Source organism: Haliaeetus albicilla, chromosome 5 (genome assembly GCF_947461875.1).
Source record: "Haliaeetus albicilla chromosome 5, bHalAlb1.1, whole genome shotgun sequence".
Lineage (NCBI taxonomy): Eukaryota > Metazoa > Chordata > Aves > Accipitriformes > Accipitridae > Haliaeetus > Haliaeetus albicilla.
In genome coordinates this window covers 32,632,023-32,650,377 of record NC_091487.1, presented here as the reverse complement: position 1 = coordinate 32,650,377, position 18,355 = coordinate 32,632,023, and the positions used below count along the sequence as shown (strand labels likewise).

Here is an 18,355-nt window from a genome sequence, read left to right as displayed (position 1 = left end):
TCTAACGCTTCTCTTAAAATGGACCTTTTAGCAAGACTGGAATACATTAACATAAAGCCAGTATTTTCCTACGTGGAATTACTGAACAGATTTACAAATATATTAAAAAGCTAGTCTATAAAGACACAGAATCATTCTTTTAATATCAGAAAATCTGGCCATATTTTTAAGCAAGTCAAAGAATAAGATAATTACAAAACACTACTGATTATATGCACTAAGTTTTTATCATTTGTCCTGCTTTTGGCATTAGCAAAGGGCTGCATTTTTGCATTAAGAATTGAAAGAAACTTTTAAAACAATGTGATTTTTCTTACAAAGAGACTATGAACTAAAACAAAAGGCTATAAAACTCTTATCCCAAAACAGGAGAACGTGTATACTTGGCAAGTTCATACTGATAATCTGTATTATATACCTATTTTTGATAAACATCTGTTTTTAACTGAAAAGGCATCCTACATGTTCCTCACCAAAGCACATGTGTTATTTCTGTATTCATCATTTACTTGATTATATTAAAACAGAATGTAGGAAGAAAGACACCTCCAAATACAGATTCAAGCAGCTCTATCCAGCTGAGAAAAGTTCAATTACAATTGTTTGCGAGGCTAGAAAATGGTGAGAATACATCCCTCCTTAGAGAAAAAGGCAGTAGTAAATTTAACTACCCTAGAGAAGCACCAGGAAAACATACATTCCTTTGCTAGAAAAAGGAACACTGTTAGAAAGAAAGAAGTCTTTTACCAAAAGACCTAAATTGGAATCATATACAGATTTATCCCTATGTGAAAACACACCAATATGGGGCTTTGTAGACTGGATGCATACTCCACCTTGCATAAATTCAGTACTTACCTAATTAATGTTTTTATACAGAAACTGCTGGTAATTTTACTGCCTTTGTAGGAGTGTCTCCACTCACTTTCCTGGGAGGCAGTGGCAAACAGGAAAGAAATTCTCATTTTCAGCCCTTATGCTTAAGGGACAAGAAAAAGAATTTGTATTCCTTTTTTGCTGAAAGTAATAGAACATCAGCAGTGGAAAGATGGAAGAACTGTACCTCACTTTACTGACCCGCATATATAAAAAGTTTGGACAACTTCAAGAAATGCTCAACTTCAGTACAATATTTGATCTCGAGAAACACAAAGAATGGGAAACAATTTGTCAGACTGATTACTTCCCAAAATCTTCACCCTATCTAAAAATGGGAAGTTTTACTTAACAAAATCTAAATTCAGAGTGATGGTTATAATTTACTGGCAGAATTTCCATTCTGAACATCAAGTATAAAAGTGGAAGTAAAAATATATGCATGTTAAACTGCTTACGAAATAAACTACAAATTTTCCAGCACTTAGAACATGCTGAACTACTATTCTGAGATTCAGAATTTAAAGGTTTGTAGAAGGAAAACTTAGAGCTCTAAAAAATAACTTGGAGATTAAAAATTGAAATTAAATACTTGTTGAGACTGAATCACTGGCTTTTTCCCAAATAAGCAGCAAACACATAGTATTTTTTTGAATGAAATATATCTTTCTAACCATCTTCCGCATTTGTAAGATGGCCTGTCCAGCAAGATTCCTCAATTTGCCCCATGGAAGGGGACAAACATAGGGGACATCCCACACCTTCAAGCAGATAACACCAGTAAGTTATTTCTACACAGAAGAAACATCTATACAGAAATCCAATATGAAAACCATCTTTTGCTTTTGAGCAAGGGAAAAAGAAATTGGGGAAGTGATAATCCCCTTAGAATCCAGCATTTAAATGCCATGTGAAAACTGCTGCACTCTAAAGGGATTAACACAACAGAACCTGCTTAAAGCAGAGTGAAACTTTAAAAATTATTCAAAACAGAGAGATAAATAAAGTCTACTCAAATGTCCTAAGGCAACTTGGTCTTCCCTCTACATAGAGACTTACCTACAAGGATTCCAGAATATCTATGGATCTGAATCCACACTACAGTTCACACATCTGTTTCTTCGTAAACTGAGATCACTTCATATAAAACACGCCATCATTCTCCCTTGGTTTGCCAATAAACTGCATTACAATTCAGTAGATAACTACTAATAGCACTTTTACCTCTAAATTAGCACTGCAACATTACAGCTCTTCCTAGACCTACTGAAGTAAGTCATACTACAAATATGAAATTTATATTAGTTTCTGAAATACTTTTAGTTTTAAGCACACTTGACTTGAATATCAGATAGCCATCATCAGCTTATCTGCACCTCCCCAGTAAGCATACTTTACAATATGAAAACCTCACCACACAGAACCAGTGCTACTAACATACACTAGCTTACACCAAAAGCCCTGCATGCTTTCTTAGTTGTGGCTTCATAGAATCTTTGACAGGGAAAAGCCACCCAAATTAAGACACCTTCATGCTTGCCACTACCGAGAGCATTACAATCACCTATTCTGATCTCCTATGCAATAACATATCACAGAAAAAATTCCCTGCATTATCTTCGGAGCCCATTTAACTATATGTATATTTTTAGGAAAAGGTCATTAAATTTTAATTGCAGTTGAAATACCACAACCCTCAGTAAATTGTTGCAATCACTTCTAAAAGTTTGTACTGGGAGAAACAAGGCACCCAAAACAGAACTGGCCATTCTAGTAAAAAGCCAAATACTTAAATAAATAATGGGAAAAAAAAATCAATGATCTTCAGACAGCCAATACAAAGCTGCCAAAATTTACAAGCAGAGACTTCTTTACAAAAGAAAACACGTGAAAAGAATTTTGCACATGATGAAACTTAAGTTCCTGGACTAGCCAACACTGAAAAGCATGGTAGCCATTTAAGCACCATAATAAGTTATTCCATCAAAAAAGGACAAAAAGTGGATAAACAACGAGGGGTTTATTTTTCCTCATTATGAGCATATGCATGTGTGTTGAAGAAGGGAAAAATCAAGGTATTTATTTTACAATTTCGGATGACTAAATTTTGTGCCCTTTTCATGTCTGCACCCTCCAAATCAGAAAGTGCTAAGCTAATTAAGTGTGAAGGACAGAACTGGAACTACTTCTGAACACCAAAACCCACATTCTTTCATATAGTAAGTACTATCAAAAACATGATCCACTGGAAAAGATAATACAGAAACAAGAAAATTATTAGTTACTAATCAACAAAGTACCATTTGAAAATTGAAATAAAAATTAAATTTAACTAGGTACAAATATTTAATTCAAACACTGATCTTGCTACCACTATCCACTCTATGTCTCTAAGACTAGAAGGTTATAAAACATTTGCATAAACTGAGAGGGGGTTGTTTTTAAAAGGTACAGGAAAGCTAAAGGAGGACAAATATAGCCACCTATTTCATTGATCTTCTCATCAAGAACATGCAAGACTAAAGCTCTGAGGCCACCAATTACATGTGGATTTCTACATACACTTAAGTATATTGTTTTTAACAACTTGATTTAAAATCTGGCTATCTGAGGAAGGATTTGTTTTCCTTCTTCTGAATACTAGTTATTCAGGGAAAGAAATCATGATCAACTCAAGTAAAAATTAAGAGCTACTGGGTACACAAGGTAACTTCCTTTTTATAAAGGCTCTTTCCTGTCCAATCCTAAGAGTTTACCTGCTCATAGCACAAAATTGCCCCATCTTTTTTCTGGTTATTTGGGATCAATTAATCAGAAAAATAGAATTTATTCATTTTATGTATCATGTTGGCACTTACTAGAACAGCTAGTCATAGATGTAGATCCATACAGAACTAGACAGCTTATAAAATTATAAAGTATGTATTTTATTATTGTTAAAAGCAGTGCAAATACTAGATGAGCACTTGGCATTACTACCTAAACAAAACCACAAAAACTTATATCCCTTAAAAAGAAAAAAAAATCTGTAAAGTTAACACTTCCTTATTTTATTTTTTTTTAAGCATTTCACTATGCTAGAAATTATATGCTGCTTGAGTAATGAGGAAGAGTAATCACAACAAGAACTGGCAGACTTAGGTGTGCTGCACTGCATAGTAGAAGATGCGGAAGTTGGGAAGTGATATAATTACAAGGAGTTCCTGGGGAATCCAATTTTTACTTTAGATTGACAGAGCTGCCAAGTGTTCATCTAATACAGTTAAGTAGAAGACATACAAAGAATGAAGTGTGCACACACATGCAAGACAGAAAACAAACCCCATACATGTTCTAACACTTCTCATTGCAACAAATCATTTTTATAAAGCTTTAAGGCATCCAGTAGCAGAGTTTCATTGCAGACCTTTGAAACTCAGCACAGACAGAATGACAGAAGAGCCTCTCTTGTTCCACAGACGTTTTCTTCCAATCCAGGTCAATACGCTGCTAAAAAGCCACCTATTTCCCTTTTCTTTTTTTTTTTTTTTTTTTTTTTTTGTGTGTGTGTTCCTCAGGAAAACTGTTGGTAGCTGCCGGATTACAATAAAACATAAATATTCTATAACTCCAGTTCAATATCGCTGCCAAAATAGTATCTGCTGCAGCATCTGAATTGCTGCTGCTACTACTACTACTATACGCTATCCTACCTACACTTTGGCGTTTCTGCAGCGCCAGATTACAGATGGGGACAAAATGTAAACCTCAGCTAGATCAAGCTCCAACTCAGCATATGGGCCAACTGGTCTTCTCCCGTTTTCCTCAAAGCCATGATATTTCATTGCCCAACTCTTTGGGAGTACACTCTGATACAATTTTAATTCTCTAAGCACTCTGGATGCTCAACAAAGCCAACTGAATGGACACGTGCCATTTCCTACTTTTCCAGTACATGACTTCATATAAATATTTTCAATAATTTATGTTATAAAAATAAAGACTGCACAGTTGTATATTCAGTTAAATATTTGTAATTTTTGATGTACACTTTGAAAATCGGATTCTAGAACACACTAGGAAGATGACAAATTACTGCTGCCTCTGATTATCTGGTTCTCTACAGAGAATTTTCTTCCCTATATTGCCAATGAAGAATCTAAAAAGAACTAAAGTCACTACTTGAAAATAAAATAAAATACATGTACATACAAATCTTCCAAGACCTTTGGAGGTGTGCACTATGGTTCTTGCTTCAAGCAAACAGGTGCCACTCTATGAAGTGGGGGAAAATAGTACAAATGTGTGAAGCTCTTTATGTGGGAAATTACAAGAGAGTTAAATGGCACTGAGCAAGGCACAAAAAGTGCTTTTAAAATAGAAACAAGGGAACATGCAGAGAACCTCAGTATCTAATTTAATTAATGATTGAGAATGCAAAGGCTCCAACTGGTGAAACATTAGCAGCAGCCATGAATTTCACTGTAGTTCTGTATAACAAGTAATCTTACCTGAGTGATTCTCAAAAAAATGTCAACACATCGATTGTATTTTTCATCTGATCCTGTCAATGCTGAGATGACAGGCCCTGCAGGATGCAGTGAGAGATCAATGATGAAAAACAGATGTTTAGTCTTTTCACAATCAAAACCTAAAAGACCAGGCAAATACGAAATTTTGTCTGAGATTCATGTTTCTTTATATCCAACAAATGCTAATGTTACATTATCACTTTCATATACTTAAGTTGACAAGGGTATCTCTTCCTCACTTACAAGGGATCTGACCCCAGATCGTTTATGTCACCAAGATATAACTTTAAACCTGGTCCCTAATACACTATTCTTTCAAGTGCTATCTGGTCACATCTAGTTATTTACATGACCTACTTCATACATCAGCCTATGTTCTCTGGCCTTTCATGAAGGAGACTTAATTTTGTCCATCAATTATGCAGAACACACAAACCTTACACAAAATTTATTTCAATTCAGAAGTCGAGAAGAGCAACGCACAATAGTATTGCTCATAACTAGCTCAAGCAAAGAGTGATACATTCATATTTGAAGTTACAAAGGCATGTTAGCATAGTACAGTTGGGAGTAGACTTCCACAGAAACCATAGCAATCCACAGAAACTTCCATAGTTTCCATTTGGAAACTTCCAGTTTCCAAATACTGCCTTAAACTGACATTTCATTCAGACCAGTTAAGTAACTGCAAATGAATTTTAATACTTAGCAATAATCAAGAACAGCACATTTAATATTAAGTAAACCCCAATCAGATTCAACCATAGTTAATTATCTAATATGTTAAAGTGAAAACAAGTTAATATGGGGGATGGGAATTTAGATAATTGTCATTTTATTATGTATTAAAATATTTAATATGTCTATTAAATATACGGCAAATTTAAAACAGAGTATTCTGACAATCATTTCTCTATTTTTAAATTAAAATACAGGCAATGCAGTTAATCCTTATAATGCTATGAATAGTCACAAATTGGGATGCAATGAAATCAAAGCAAAAATAGGATGGAATAGAACCTTATATGTCTGTAATGTAACATTTAAAAGATCTCTAGGCTAAACTCTGGTTTGATGTTTCCCTTGGGGGACAGAAAGACAGAATCGCCCTGAATACCAGTGAACGTAAGGAACCTCATAGTCTCCTAAAGCCATGTCATGCAGTTAGGCAGAAGATATTAGTATACCTACAGTAAATTAATAGTCTCACACATGAACAGCACACTCATGTATTCCAACTACCAAATACCAGCTCTCAATTTTACATGTTTCCATGTTACTAGAAATCCTTACAAGAATCACAACTCTGAGCTAGCCGGCACAAGCACCAAGCATACCCCACTAACACAGCATACTACAGTACACCAGAAATTCACACCAGACACAAACAATATAACTCTTCTCATTTACAGACAACTGTATTTATTGTCAGAATAAACACAAATGTTTTTGCTAAGTCCATTACAAGTGACATTTCAAAAACATGTTTATCAGCCTCATTACTTATCAGATACATTTGATAAACAGCAAAAATGTATTACAGTTTTAGATTGAAGTACATTAAGAATTTTATGCTAGTGTCAAACAAATACAATCAGAAAACCAAAAGGCCTACCAAGAAGCACTACCATCAACAAGAGTCAAAAAGCAGCCTTTCCATTTCTAGTATGTATTGCATTTTATACCATGACACTGCAGCCTCTGAGGGTCAGATTAATTAAGATCAACAGCAGCTGCAGTGCAACGTGAGAAGCACACTGCCACAGCTCTCACCAGTCCAGCCCAATTACCTGCAGCATTCCAACACTAGACAACTGACAACTACCATACTCCTCATCAAGTCATTAACTCCCACTGGCCTACTGATAAATGCTAAAAACCAAACTAACCTCTTTTTAAGACGGACTGCAACGCTGACTTCACCTGCTGCAATTTGCAACAATATGCTTGCCAGTCAAAACTTTACAGATGTTGCCTAACTTTATGCTAGAGCTGTGTCCAAAGACAGAAATGAGACAGCAATCAGGCGCAAGCCCTCCACCCAAATCCCTCTATGCTCTTTTTCTAAAAGCCAGTCTGACAAATTCACTAAATCCAAGGTTTTCTCCCCTGGCCAAAACGCTACTGATCACTGACGAAATAAATTCTGTGGTCAACTACTGATGACAGTATCTAAGTTACTGCAATTAATTAAAGAACAAACAAGATCAAAAAGTATTTGAAAAAGGTATTGCTTGTTACAGGTTACACCCATTAAGAAAAGCAAAAACATGTTTCTTTTACTGCACAAGGGAGAAGAGGAAAACAGTTAAGAGACTCAGACATTCCCTGTTTGTATTTTTAAAATAGTAGCTCCAATACCTACGTTCTGACAAACATCCATTAAAATTTTGATCTATCTGCAAAATACCATCAAAGTACTGTATGGAAATTTAAAACTTTGTGAAAGAGGAAAATTTAACATTTTCAGTGCATACCAACTTCGGCTATTTTTTTTTAGGTTTGGGGTTTTTTTTTTTCCAGAATGCATTAGTCCAGAAAATAGATATTCTTAATGAATAACTGCTTTACAGAAATCTCAACTTTAACAAAAAAACACACTGTTACTAGAAGGACTTTCACCTACATAACCTTTCTAATTACTAAGAATCATTTGGTTTTCAATTATATTGAAAACTAGTCAAAAGCAATCACAGTTAAAGGTTGAAAATTATTAAATATGGCATTTCCCCGTGATAACAGCCATCCTCACTTTGTTCTTTATTTTGCCAACCAAGTGCACATATGGTTAGTCTGTATCATTTACTAAAGTTAGACTAACCATTCCAAATCTATCACAAGTTGTTTTAAACCTTTCTTATACAAGACAAAGACACAGCACTTTCATGCAAGCCAAAGCCATTTACTACGTCAAAGTTTATTCACTCATTAACATGAGCAAGTCCCTGCACATAGAAGAAATCAGTGCAAAATTTCTACTTAAACTTCCACTCAAAATTTCTCTAAGCCTACCAAATGAGAAGCTGTTAAGCAATGATACACTGGGCGAGTTAGATATGTAACAATCTCAAGATCATACCAAGTTACATATTCAGTTTCAGCTTCCTTTTAAATGTAAAATACTAAGGATCTGCTGGCTAACAAGCCAACTTTTTTTTATTCTGTTCCAGTAACCAGGCAACAGACAACTGTCCAACTGAGAATTATCTCTCTGAACAGCTGGCAATCAACACTTGGGGGTTTTTGGTGGTTGGTCTTTTTTTTTTTTTTTAAACTAGTAGAAAGATCAGTGATTCCAGTGATTACTTTACAAACGTACACAGCTCTGAAATCTCTACTCACTATTTAGTCATTTCCTCAGTCCCATTATCCCCAAAGTTACTCATGTAAGTAAATGTTTACAAAAGAATCTGAAAATCTTAGATATCTACTTATGAAGTCTCTAATCAGCTAATGTTAACACCTTAGAAAAAAATTAGAAGTATCAAGAATAAAAGTGAGATGCATTTATTGATGTATGACAAACCACCTTCAAGGAACCATGACAACAGACAACTAATAACTAACACCATTCTCGCTTCTAACTCCATTACTCTTTTTTCTCTTCCATAGCTGAAAAAGCAGTATTTCACTTCGATATTATTTCAAGTGTTGATTTTTAAAACAGATTCTTTTCCCCACTAGACTTTAGGTTATTTTTAAGAGTTATAAATTAACATGACAATTCCTTTATTATATAAAGGAAATAATAATGGTGACTCAAGCTTGACATATTATACCTTTCCCCTTCCTAACAGTTTAAGAGGAGTAATGAAACTAGAAAGTGAACTTATTAATTATAAATTCCTGTAAAGTTGTGTTAAGTAACACATTCAATGTGTTTGAAAGGTTTTTAAGAGTCAGAATAAGAGACTTTTCAAAAGGCACTTGCACAAAGATTAGCTAGACTATCTCCCATAATACATGAATGTTTCAGAAAAATCTGATCTTCAAACACAAAACATCTCAAATACAAGTCACTTCGTAAAAACATAACATCGCCACACAACACTTCATACACTGTCAATACGAGGCGGGGGAGGAAACTCCCACCTTTTGTATTCTCCAAGTATTTAGATCACTACTGATTAAAAATCTGCTATAAAAACAACACAGCTAATCTGTTGTTAAAAGCAGGAAAACCTTATCCCCATTTAATTATGTTTTTATTAATCTCTGTTCTTAATATTATCTAATTTCAGTACACATATGACTTCATATTCCAATAAATTGAAAAACACTGACCGAGCTCATATTCACTCAAGCACCCAGTTCAGACCAGGCAAGATCCTGTTGCAAGATAAACAACGTGATGCGATGTAACATAATTTTGTGCGTGTATGCATGTGTGTATGTGTGAGACTGGGGTGGGAACACAGAGAAAGAGCAAGACTGCATGAGAGAGAAAGAAAGGGAGAGTGTGCGCCAGCATTCGCAATGGAAAAAATACATATGTCCAGAGCAGTTTTCAGTCCAGCACTCACTATAATTCAGAATGGAGAAAGAGATAAGACAATGAGAGCTTAATACCACAGAAATACTGACTCTCTTTTGTATTACTGAAAATAAAACCATACATTAAAATAGCTCCACAGCAGCCACTTTCTTTATGAAGTTCACTTCATTAATATTAAAGTAGCATGGCTACATCTGTATTTAAATTTTGGACCAGAACCTACTAGTCAATACACACTCTGTACTTCTCTGCAGAAAGGATCAGCACCTATTAGTTTAAAAGTAGGGCATATTTTGCCATTTTAATTTCATTTCCACTAATCTAGGGGGACAACCCTGAACAGAAAAGAATCAGAGATAATCTAAGAACAATAACCAAAGTCAAATCGCAGAAGTCCAGACAATTAGAAAAAGTCAGCCGGTAACCTGAAAAGAGAACAATAAATTTTGTACTCAAAAAATAAGACTGCAGTGGACAGTAATGTACTTATGTACTGCTTCCTATTTTGTAAACTAAAATGTTCAGTGAAAAGCTGTTTTTTCCTTCAATTTCTTGTAATTAGAGCTGTCATATAATTCTTCAGTAATTATGTCACCTTTTGATGCACAAAAATAATTCCAACAGAAATCAGTCTGCATACTGAAGTCCTATATCACAGAGGAAAAAAAAAAAAAAAGAACACTATTAGATCATAGGAACTACTCATGACTTCTGTATTACAACCAACTTCCTCCTTTCCAGACAGCAACTTACGCAGACTGCTAAAACTTTTCAGAAATACAGAAAAGTTTCACAGAATCTTTGGCAAGACAACATTCCATAGCGAAATGTACATTAAATACATTTACAGTTATAAGCATCAGAGGTATGGACTAAATGACTTTTATTGGGAAAACAGAATAATTGTTTAAGAAACCTTATAAGAAAAATAAACCGTATCTTTATAGTAACTATTTCACATGGTTTGTATTCCCTAATGCTATATGAGCATGAGAGTCTGGAAGAAACCCAAAAGCCATCAGCTCAGGGAATGCCAGGACCTCCAAAAATTCCATGGGCTGGTGGTCAAACGCAAACAGAAAGACTAACAAGAGCTAGCCACACTGGAATCCATTTCTCATCCCTATTCCATGCTTTAGCAGGTGTCAGTCACGAACTTCCTTACAACACTCATTTTCTATACGACACAACATGGTTGCAAATTCAAAGCACGCTGTATGAAGTCAAACTGGAACTTCATTTGCACCTGTTACAGTGAAACTGCTTGAGCCTCCCTGCCCTAGTTATTTATATTTTTACTACTGATTTTAAGAGAGAATATGTTTATGTCACAAATGTTTTTACTCATGTCATTCTAGCTTGCTAATTTTTATTTTTCAAAGGTTCTTCTGCTACTACTGCTGTATCTTTACAATTTGCTACACAAAAAAATATGTAATTCTGATTTAATCAGGAAACAGAAGAACTATGGTAGAGCACTGAACAAAAGATCTAATCCTTGGAGCGTCCTTTCCAAGTGAGTGTAAATAAACTGTAGTAAAATGAAAAGGCTCGTAATTTGGTATTTGGAATATTCTTCATAAACACCAATTTTCTGTAACATCCTTGCATATCTGATACCACCTCATGTATAATGCAGAAAATCTATTTCATTTTCATCTATTGACAGTGAATTTAATTTACTGTTGCGGCTCTTTACCCAGATTATGTTATTAATTCTGCAATCAGGCTCTTTTGAATGCTTTTATTTCTTCCAAGAGTTTTCACAATCCTACATTGATTTTTTTTTTTCCCACCCTAACACCTTTCAAAATAAAGGATCATTTTTTCTAACTTTCTAAAGAAAAGTAAAAAAGAAAAAAAAACCCTCAAAGACAACAAGCATCAGTTCATAAGCTGTATCTTTCAACAGGAAAAATCTACATGCATCACTAACATCTGACATTTAAGTATTATAAACTACATTCATTAAGGAAATGTACAACAGGTGCATTAAAATTTCCACATGAAAAATCATCATTGTAACTAGACCACAATCTCTCCATTAATAAAAAATTATCCATTTCTGCCTGACACTAAAGTTAGAGGACAGGAAAGCTCAATGATCCAATGTTAGTGTTCTGTTTACATCCACACCAACTGCTTTCACTATTTTGCAGAATTCAGTCATCTTGTTAAACTAGATCAAATACAAAGCAGCTCTTCTTTTTCCAACAGAAGAAAGTAAGAACTAGTCAACTCAATTCTAAATCAACAGTTATTCTTCAAAATAACAAAATCAAAACACTAGAAAAAGTGTTAGCTATAATATTATTTCACATCAGTTTTTAAAAAGTCCTCAAGAACAAAGTTCAATTACAGAATGCTAATTTGTTCATCTTTAGGGGAAAAAAAAAAAGATTATTCAGTTGCAGAAGCTAAAATCTTGTATATCAATTATGTAAGGCTCCCTCTTCAGAAATCTTATAAAGGAGAAATGCTAAATCAGGTATTTATTATTGTTATATGCAAATATTAAAATCTTCTTTCTTGTATATAATGCAGTTGATGTAAAATACTAATTTCTTTATTCATCCAAATTATTTCACTTTCATAATAGTTTTCTTCCACCATCATGATAAACATAATATAAAGAATATCTAAAGAGCAGCACTTGTCCTCTTTACTTCACTCCAGAGCCAGTGAACAAAGCAGTGAAGCAGAAAGAAGGTACATAATGGATTTAAAGTAAATGGCCCATTCTTTAAGAGGCGGCCTCTCGTTTTTACTCATTCTAGCTTAATTGTCATTACAATGTCTGGAAACTTCAAACGAACAATTATTTTTAAGCCAGCTGTCAGGTTGGTTCCTTAAAGCTAGATTTTTATTTTTTTAAAAAAACTAAAAAACAAAGCAATCAAAATGTTAATGAAAAATACTGTTTTGCAGAAACATTTTAAACATCTTTAAACATATTTCAAGCAGTTAGTGCCCAGTCCATTCCATACACCAAGACAGACAGAACATTGATATTCACTGTTGCACTTTGCAACATACTTTTCTGAGAAATAATGCTTCCAGCTGTGCTGGAAGCTTAGTCGTCAATACATGAAACACACCGACACGTACGTATATCCCTTGGGATTCAAAAATAAAGAATTGGCTAATTTTTGCACCTACCTGGGTAAAAATCTTTGGACTTAGACAGCTTGATGGTGGCCCCAGTCTCTTTCTGCAACTGAACAATTGTCTGTCCTCCCTTCCCAATTATAGATCCAGCAGCATAACTAGGTATGAGGACCTTTAGAAAATACTGGCCATCCTCTGAAAAATTGAGATATGCACGGTTAATATGGCTTACAAACTTTGATTTTTCCTCCCCAGACCCACAAATAAACAAAATGTTACATCTTTAAACTCATCCAGTCAATTCATGCATCTACATCTAACCAGTTGCGTCATTCTACAAGACATGTTTAGACTATGCCTTTGACATTTTAAAATACGTTCGTTTATTCTGAGCAGATTTAAAGAATGCACATAGATTCCTTAATTCCGTAAAAGAATAAGAATAAAATCCGAATTATATTTCAAAGGTGAATTTTTTTTCCCAATGGTAAGCAGCACAGCACGCAGAAATGATCGGACCCCTTTGAAAAAAAATAAAGCCCTGCACGAAAACGTGCCTAGTGACAACTACAACCTTGCTTGAAAATACTGCAAAAGAAATGCCAAAACTAAAAAGGAACGAATTGTAAATTCTGATGGGCTATTTGTTTGTCATTAGCAAACACATGAGAATAGCAATTAGCTCTTGCCTGCATTCTTCTTAAGTGAGCAAAACGACTACTCTGCTACCAAATAACCCACCCAAAATGTGGGGTTTTATTCCAAGCATTTCAGTCACTGCCAAGAAAACAACTCAACATGGTGCGGATGGAATCACTTGCCTAAGTAATCCTGATGCATTCCTTTAGCACTTCTTAAGCGACAATGATCTCTTTTAAGCTCATTAATTAAAGGACATTAAGAAGAATTCTTCCCAACTGATCAAAAGCCTAAGTCACTTATTTTAAATACACTTAAGAGGTGACGAGATGGACAATGCCAGTCCTCTACCCACCACTAGCGTTAAAGCACACAATCGGAACAGGAAAAAAAATCCACAGAATGAATGGAGGGGAAAAAGAAATAAAAGATTCCCGGTCTGATTCGGCAACCGCACAATTGTCCGTGCTCTCCCCCCACCGCTAAACCCAGCTACGCTCAAGTCTAAGGACCTTCCGTAACCGGCTCCGAGAAAGTGCAAGGCAACGAGGGTACGCTGCTTCCCCAGACTGAGGCTCTCCCCGGCAATTAAGGCAACGTCCCATTGGCACGGACATCGAGATTTTTACCAGGAAACCTGTTTCACAAAGTTGTCGTCTTCCCCCCTAGGCGGAAGGGACGATCCCAGCCCGCCCCACGTCTCCTACCCGAGACTACGAGAAGTGCCCGTGTGTGACAGTCGTGCCCACCCGTATCAACATAGCTGGCTGAACCACGCACTACGCACAGCCAGAAGGCTGCTCTCGAAATTGGGCAAATAAATTCACCTCTGCCTCGGTGCATTGTTATGACGACTCCGGTGCACACGGACAGCGGAGATGCCGGTCCCGTTATAACTCATCTCCTCCAGGAAGAGCGGGCTGTTAACTAGCGAGTCCCCCCCGCCACCAGCCAGCCCTCGCCCCCGGCACGGCGAACGCACGCCGTGTAGGCGCTGACAATAGAAGTGAGGCCAAGGAGGAGGAAAACGCACGGCAAGGCTGAAATTCAACTTGCGACCCGGAGGATGTGGAAGGAGGAAAGCGCGTTCGCCGTCTCCTTCCAGCTGCCATTTATTTTCGCCCATCGTTAAGCGGGCGAGGGAGGTAGCTGGGCTGCGGAAGCCCCTTGTGCTCCCTCCTAGTCTCCGTAGGGTCACGGCTGTGCAGCCCAGCGTGGATATTAAATAAAAAGACTGGTAGATGCTGAAAACCGACGCCATTTTGATGAATGATAACATTAGAGAAATGGGAATGTTTGGGGGGGGGAAGGGGGGAGGCAGGCAGGTAGGGAAGCGGAGAGGTGGGTGGGTTGGGCGGGGGGGAGGTGACAGAGGGTATACCCACCGCCCGTGTTGGTCCTCTTGGTGCTGCCGGCTTCAGGGGGGGCTTCGAGCGGTCTTTTCCGGGAGTCCGGCGGGTCCAGGTCTATGGGAACCCCGGTGTGGGTCCCGTTCTGCTGGATGGGAGCTGCCGCCATCATGTTTGCTGCTGCTCGGAGGAGAATTGTCTCTTCCCTTCTGTGGTGGGGGGGCAGGGAGGGAAGGGGGGAGGAGGAGGAGGAAGGGGGAGGAGGAGGAGGGGAGGGGGCTCGTCCCGTTCTCTTGTCCTTTTCGAAAATGTAGAGCTAAGCTCGGGATTGTCGAGGATGCTGCGCGCCTTGTTTATCTGGCACCCGGGGGGAGGGAAGGGAAAGGAGGGAGGGAAGCGGGCAGGACTGGGCTGGAGGAGCAGCTGCAGTGCAGTGTCAGGAGGAGATGAGGAGAAGGGAGACAGGGGAACGAGGGGGGCGAGAGAGGGAAGAGAAAGGGGGAGAGGGGAGGAGGAGGAGGGGAGAGAGTGAAAAGAGTGAGACGGGAGGAGGAGAGGACAGAGTGAGTGGGAGAGGAGAGGAGGGAGTGAGTGGGAGAGGAGAGGAGGGGAAGAGAACGAGTGAGACTGAGGCGGCGGGGAGGGAGGGAGGGAGGGGGAGAAGGAGGGAGGGAGCGAGCGAGCGGTGTAAATGGTGGGCGAGGGAGCGAGTGGGAGATGATTCACGCTGCCTCCGAGCCCCCCTCCGCCCCTGCCTGCCCTAGCGCCGCGCCTGGCGCTGCGGCTCGCCGGCCCGCCGCTCCCGGGCTCTCGTGCCCTCCCTCACTGACGGGCTCGCGTGCGCGGGGGTGCAGAGGGGGGATCGCTGCCGGTGCCGCGCTGCTCCGCTCTCGCCCCAGCACCACCGCCGGCGGGCGGGCGGGCGGCTGGCTGGGCGGCCGACCGGCCGCGGGCTGGGGCCGCCACCCTCGGCTACACCGCAGAAACCCAAAAGGCAGGAGAGGTTAGAGCCGTGGGAGGGGGTGCACGTACGGGGGCGGGGGGGGACGGGGACGAGGGACAGGCGGCGGGGGGGGGGGGGGGGGGGGGCGGGGGGAGGCCGGCATAAAAGAGAGGGGCGGGGCTTCCTGCGAAGACAGGCGGGGGAGCCAGCCAATCGGAACAAAAGAGAGCGAGGTTGGGATTGAGGCGTATGGCCAATCACGGGCCGCCAGTGGAAGAGCCGTTGGGGGGGAGCAGAGGAGGTGGGTTAACCTCTGCGGCGGCCGGCGGGGGGCGGGGGGCGACGGCGACGACGGCGGCGACGACGACGACGACGACGACGGCGGGGAGGGCGTGTGTGGAGGCCGGCTCCCGCCCCGGGAGGGACCCCGCCGTGATGCGGCGTCACCTGGGTTACACAGTGCGCCTCATAGGCCGGCAGCTGCGTGGGAGGACGGCTGAGATCGCCCGAGGGGGCGGTGGGGTAGCGGGGACATGTCCTCGCCGAGGCTGGCTGCACCACCTCAGCGCGGCGCGGCGCGACCCGGCCGGTGTGGAGGCGGCCCTTCCTCCCGGCCGCCGCGGGTGGCGGGCGGCGGGCAGCGCTGCCGCGCCGGGAGCCTTGGACGCGCCGGGCTGCGTCGCGCAGGCTTGTAGGAAAAAAAAAAAATAATAAAGATATTATTTTTATACTGTGACAGCCGGGCTAGCCGGAGCTGTGTGACCCAGAGCGGCGTTTCTTACGCAAATATTTCGTAGAAAATTCAAAGAGGTTTCACAGCGACGAAGGCTGTTTCTGCTGACAAATCTCAGATTTTTCAGGCTGAAGCTTAACACGTTGTAAGGTGCAGGGCGGTGGGGGTGGGAGGGCTCGGGGGGATTGTTTACGTTGTATAAAAGCATTTTTACTCTACTCTTTGCTATTTAATTGGCTCACTGCCTTTGAAAAAATTTCTCAAACCAGTGTAACCGTAACGGTAGCGGTCAGTACTAGAGCATCGATTCTGTACAAAATTTAGAAATGTGTGTTTATTGCTTTAGACCGTGCTCCGTGCTAAATTCGTATTGATATGTATGTGTGGGGAATGGCTGCTGACTTGATTCCTCTCACTATGCAAGCTTAAAACCTGGCTGTTTGTGGATGAAATCCAATTTCCTTTCTAATCTCCCTGGGAGACTCGGCCTTAGTTTTAGTAATCACTTACCATTAACACTGCCCCAAACAATTTTTAGTACTTAAAATTCAAATTTCATGTATAATGTATAATACAGCACATCACCTCTACTTATAAGCCAGATGCGTAATGCATTGTAGGATATTAAAGCGCGGACACTTTAACATCTGAACAGGCTCCTGCCCGAAAGCATTCACAATTTAAGAACTTGATCCAGCACTGTACGGAGGAAACTTTCAATGACTTCTATGGGAATTGTGTCCCAGGAATGCAATATCTAGCCTCCTCACAGGCAGATGAGATAGATGCGGCAGATTCAGTAACAAATGGATAGCATATATGGTCAGAAAAATGATTGTATAAAAATGGAACTTTCTTACTCATCATATACCCTTTGTATCTAAGATACTCTGACTCATAATTGCTTAGTTTACTGACTGAAATAAAATTTTAGGCTTCTGTTACCTTGGCAGTTGCTGACACAATTATGGTACAGCAATCTGGGGGCTGGTTCTAGCTCTTCCTTTTTTTTTTTAACTAAGTTCCAGTTGAAGAATTTTAATTAGTATTTGAGCCAGAAAGAGCACAGCATGACATGAAAATCTCAGGTCCAGTTCGTAGGGTCATCAGTCCTAAGAGGCCTCTTTTTATTTGTAAACTAAGCAAATGACTTATAGAAAATTTTGAAGACAAAAATAAAAAACCCACAATGTTTGAATGAAGCCATCTTGAGTCAATTTCCGCAGTGGAACTGGATAAATTATAACACTGCTCCCTTTATCTCACTGAATATGTCCCATTCATCTGTAGTAACATTGAATCAAACAATTCTCTTGTTTTAAGACCACATCTGTTTTACTGTGCCCCCTGCACCAATTTTAATTATGTGGCAGATCTGATTGGATTCAGCACCTGCAAGTCTTCCCTTTGGGAGCTCCAATTAGCTTATAAAACATTTACTTGATTGCATTCTTTAAACAAAAGTATTGTTTCATCCTAACAACAGGAATATTAAAGTATAGAATAAAAAGGGGGTTTAACGTGCTAAGCGGCGCGTATGTTGTTTGTGTATCTATCTTCCATAAGCTTAGAGGAAAAAGTGGTAATCCTGAAACCTAATTTTCCTCAGACTCAGCAGATGTCTGTCCTGCATTAGTCTGTTTCTTTACCAACAGCTGTTTCACAAGTGCCTCCCCTTGTCTCCACAGAATGCTTTTTGTT

At 39.4% G+C, this 18,355-nt stretch overlaps 1 protein-coding gene across 4 annotated transcripts in view; it reads right to left on the bottom strand.

The window, feature by feature from the left end:
- Window positions 1-15,648, bottom strand: part of NOVA1 (NOVA alternative splicing regulator 1) — a 156,604-nt gene extending 140,956 nt beyond the window's left edge. For 3 of the 4 annotated variants that reach the window (XM_069784063.1, XM_069784064.1, XM_069784066.1), the window contains exons 1-2: window positions 15,015-15,648; window positions 13,042-13,185 (exon numbers count right to left, since the gene is read on the bottom strand). In XM_069784063.1, the coding sequence (XP_069640164.1) occupies window positions 13,042-13,185; window positions 15,015-15,150 (280 nt within the window). In that variant the 5' untranslated portion in view covers window positions 15,151-15,648. Of the gene's footprint in view, window positions 1-13,041; window positions 13,186-14,456; window positions 14,871-15,014 lie in introns of those variants that run through there. The other variant, XM_069784065.1, reaches the window with a different exon arrangement.
- Window positions 15,649-18,355: the final 2,707 nt, after the last annotated feature.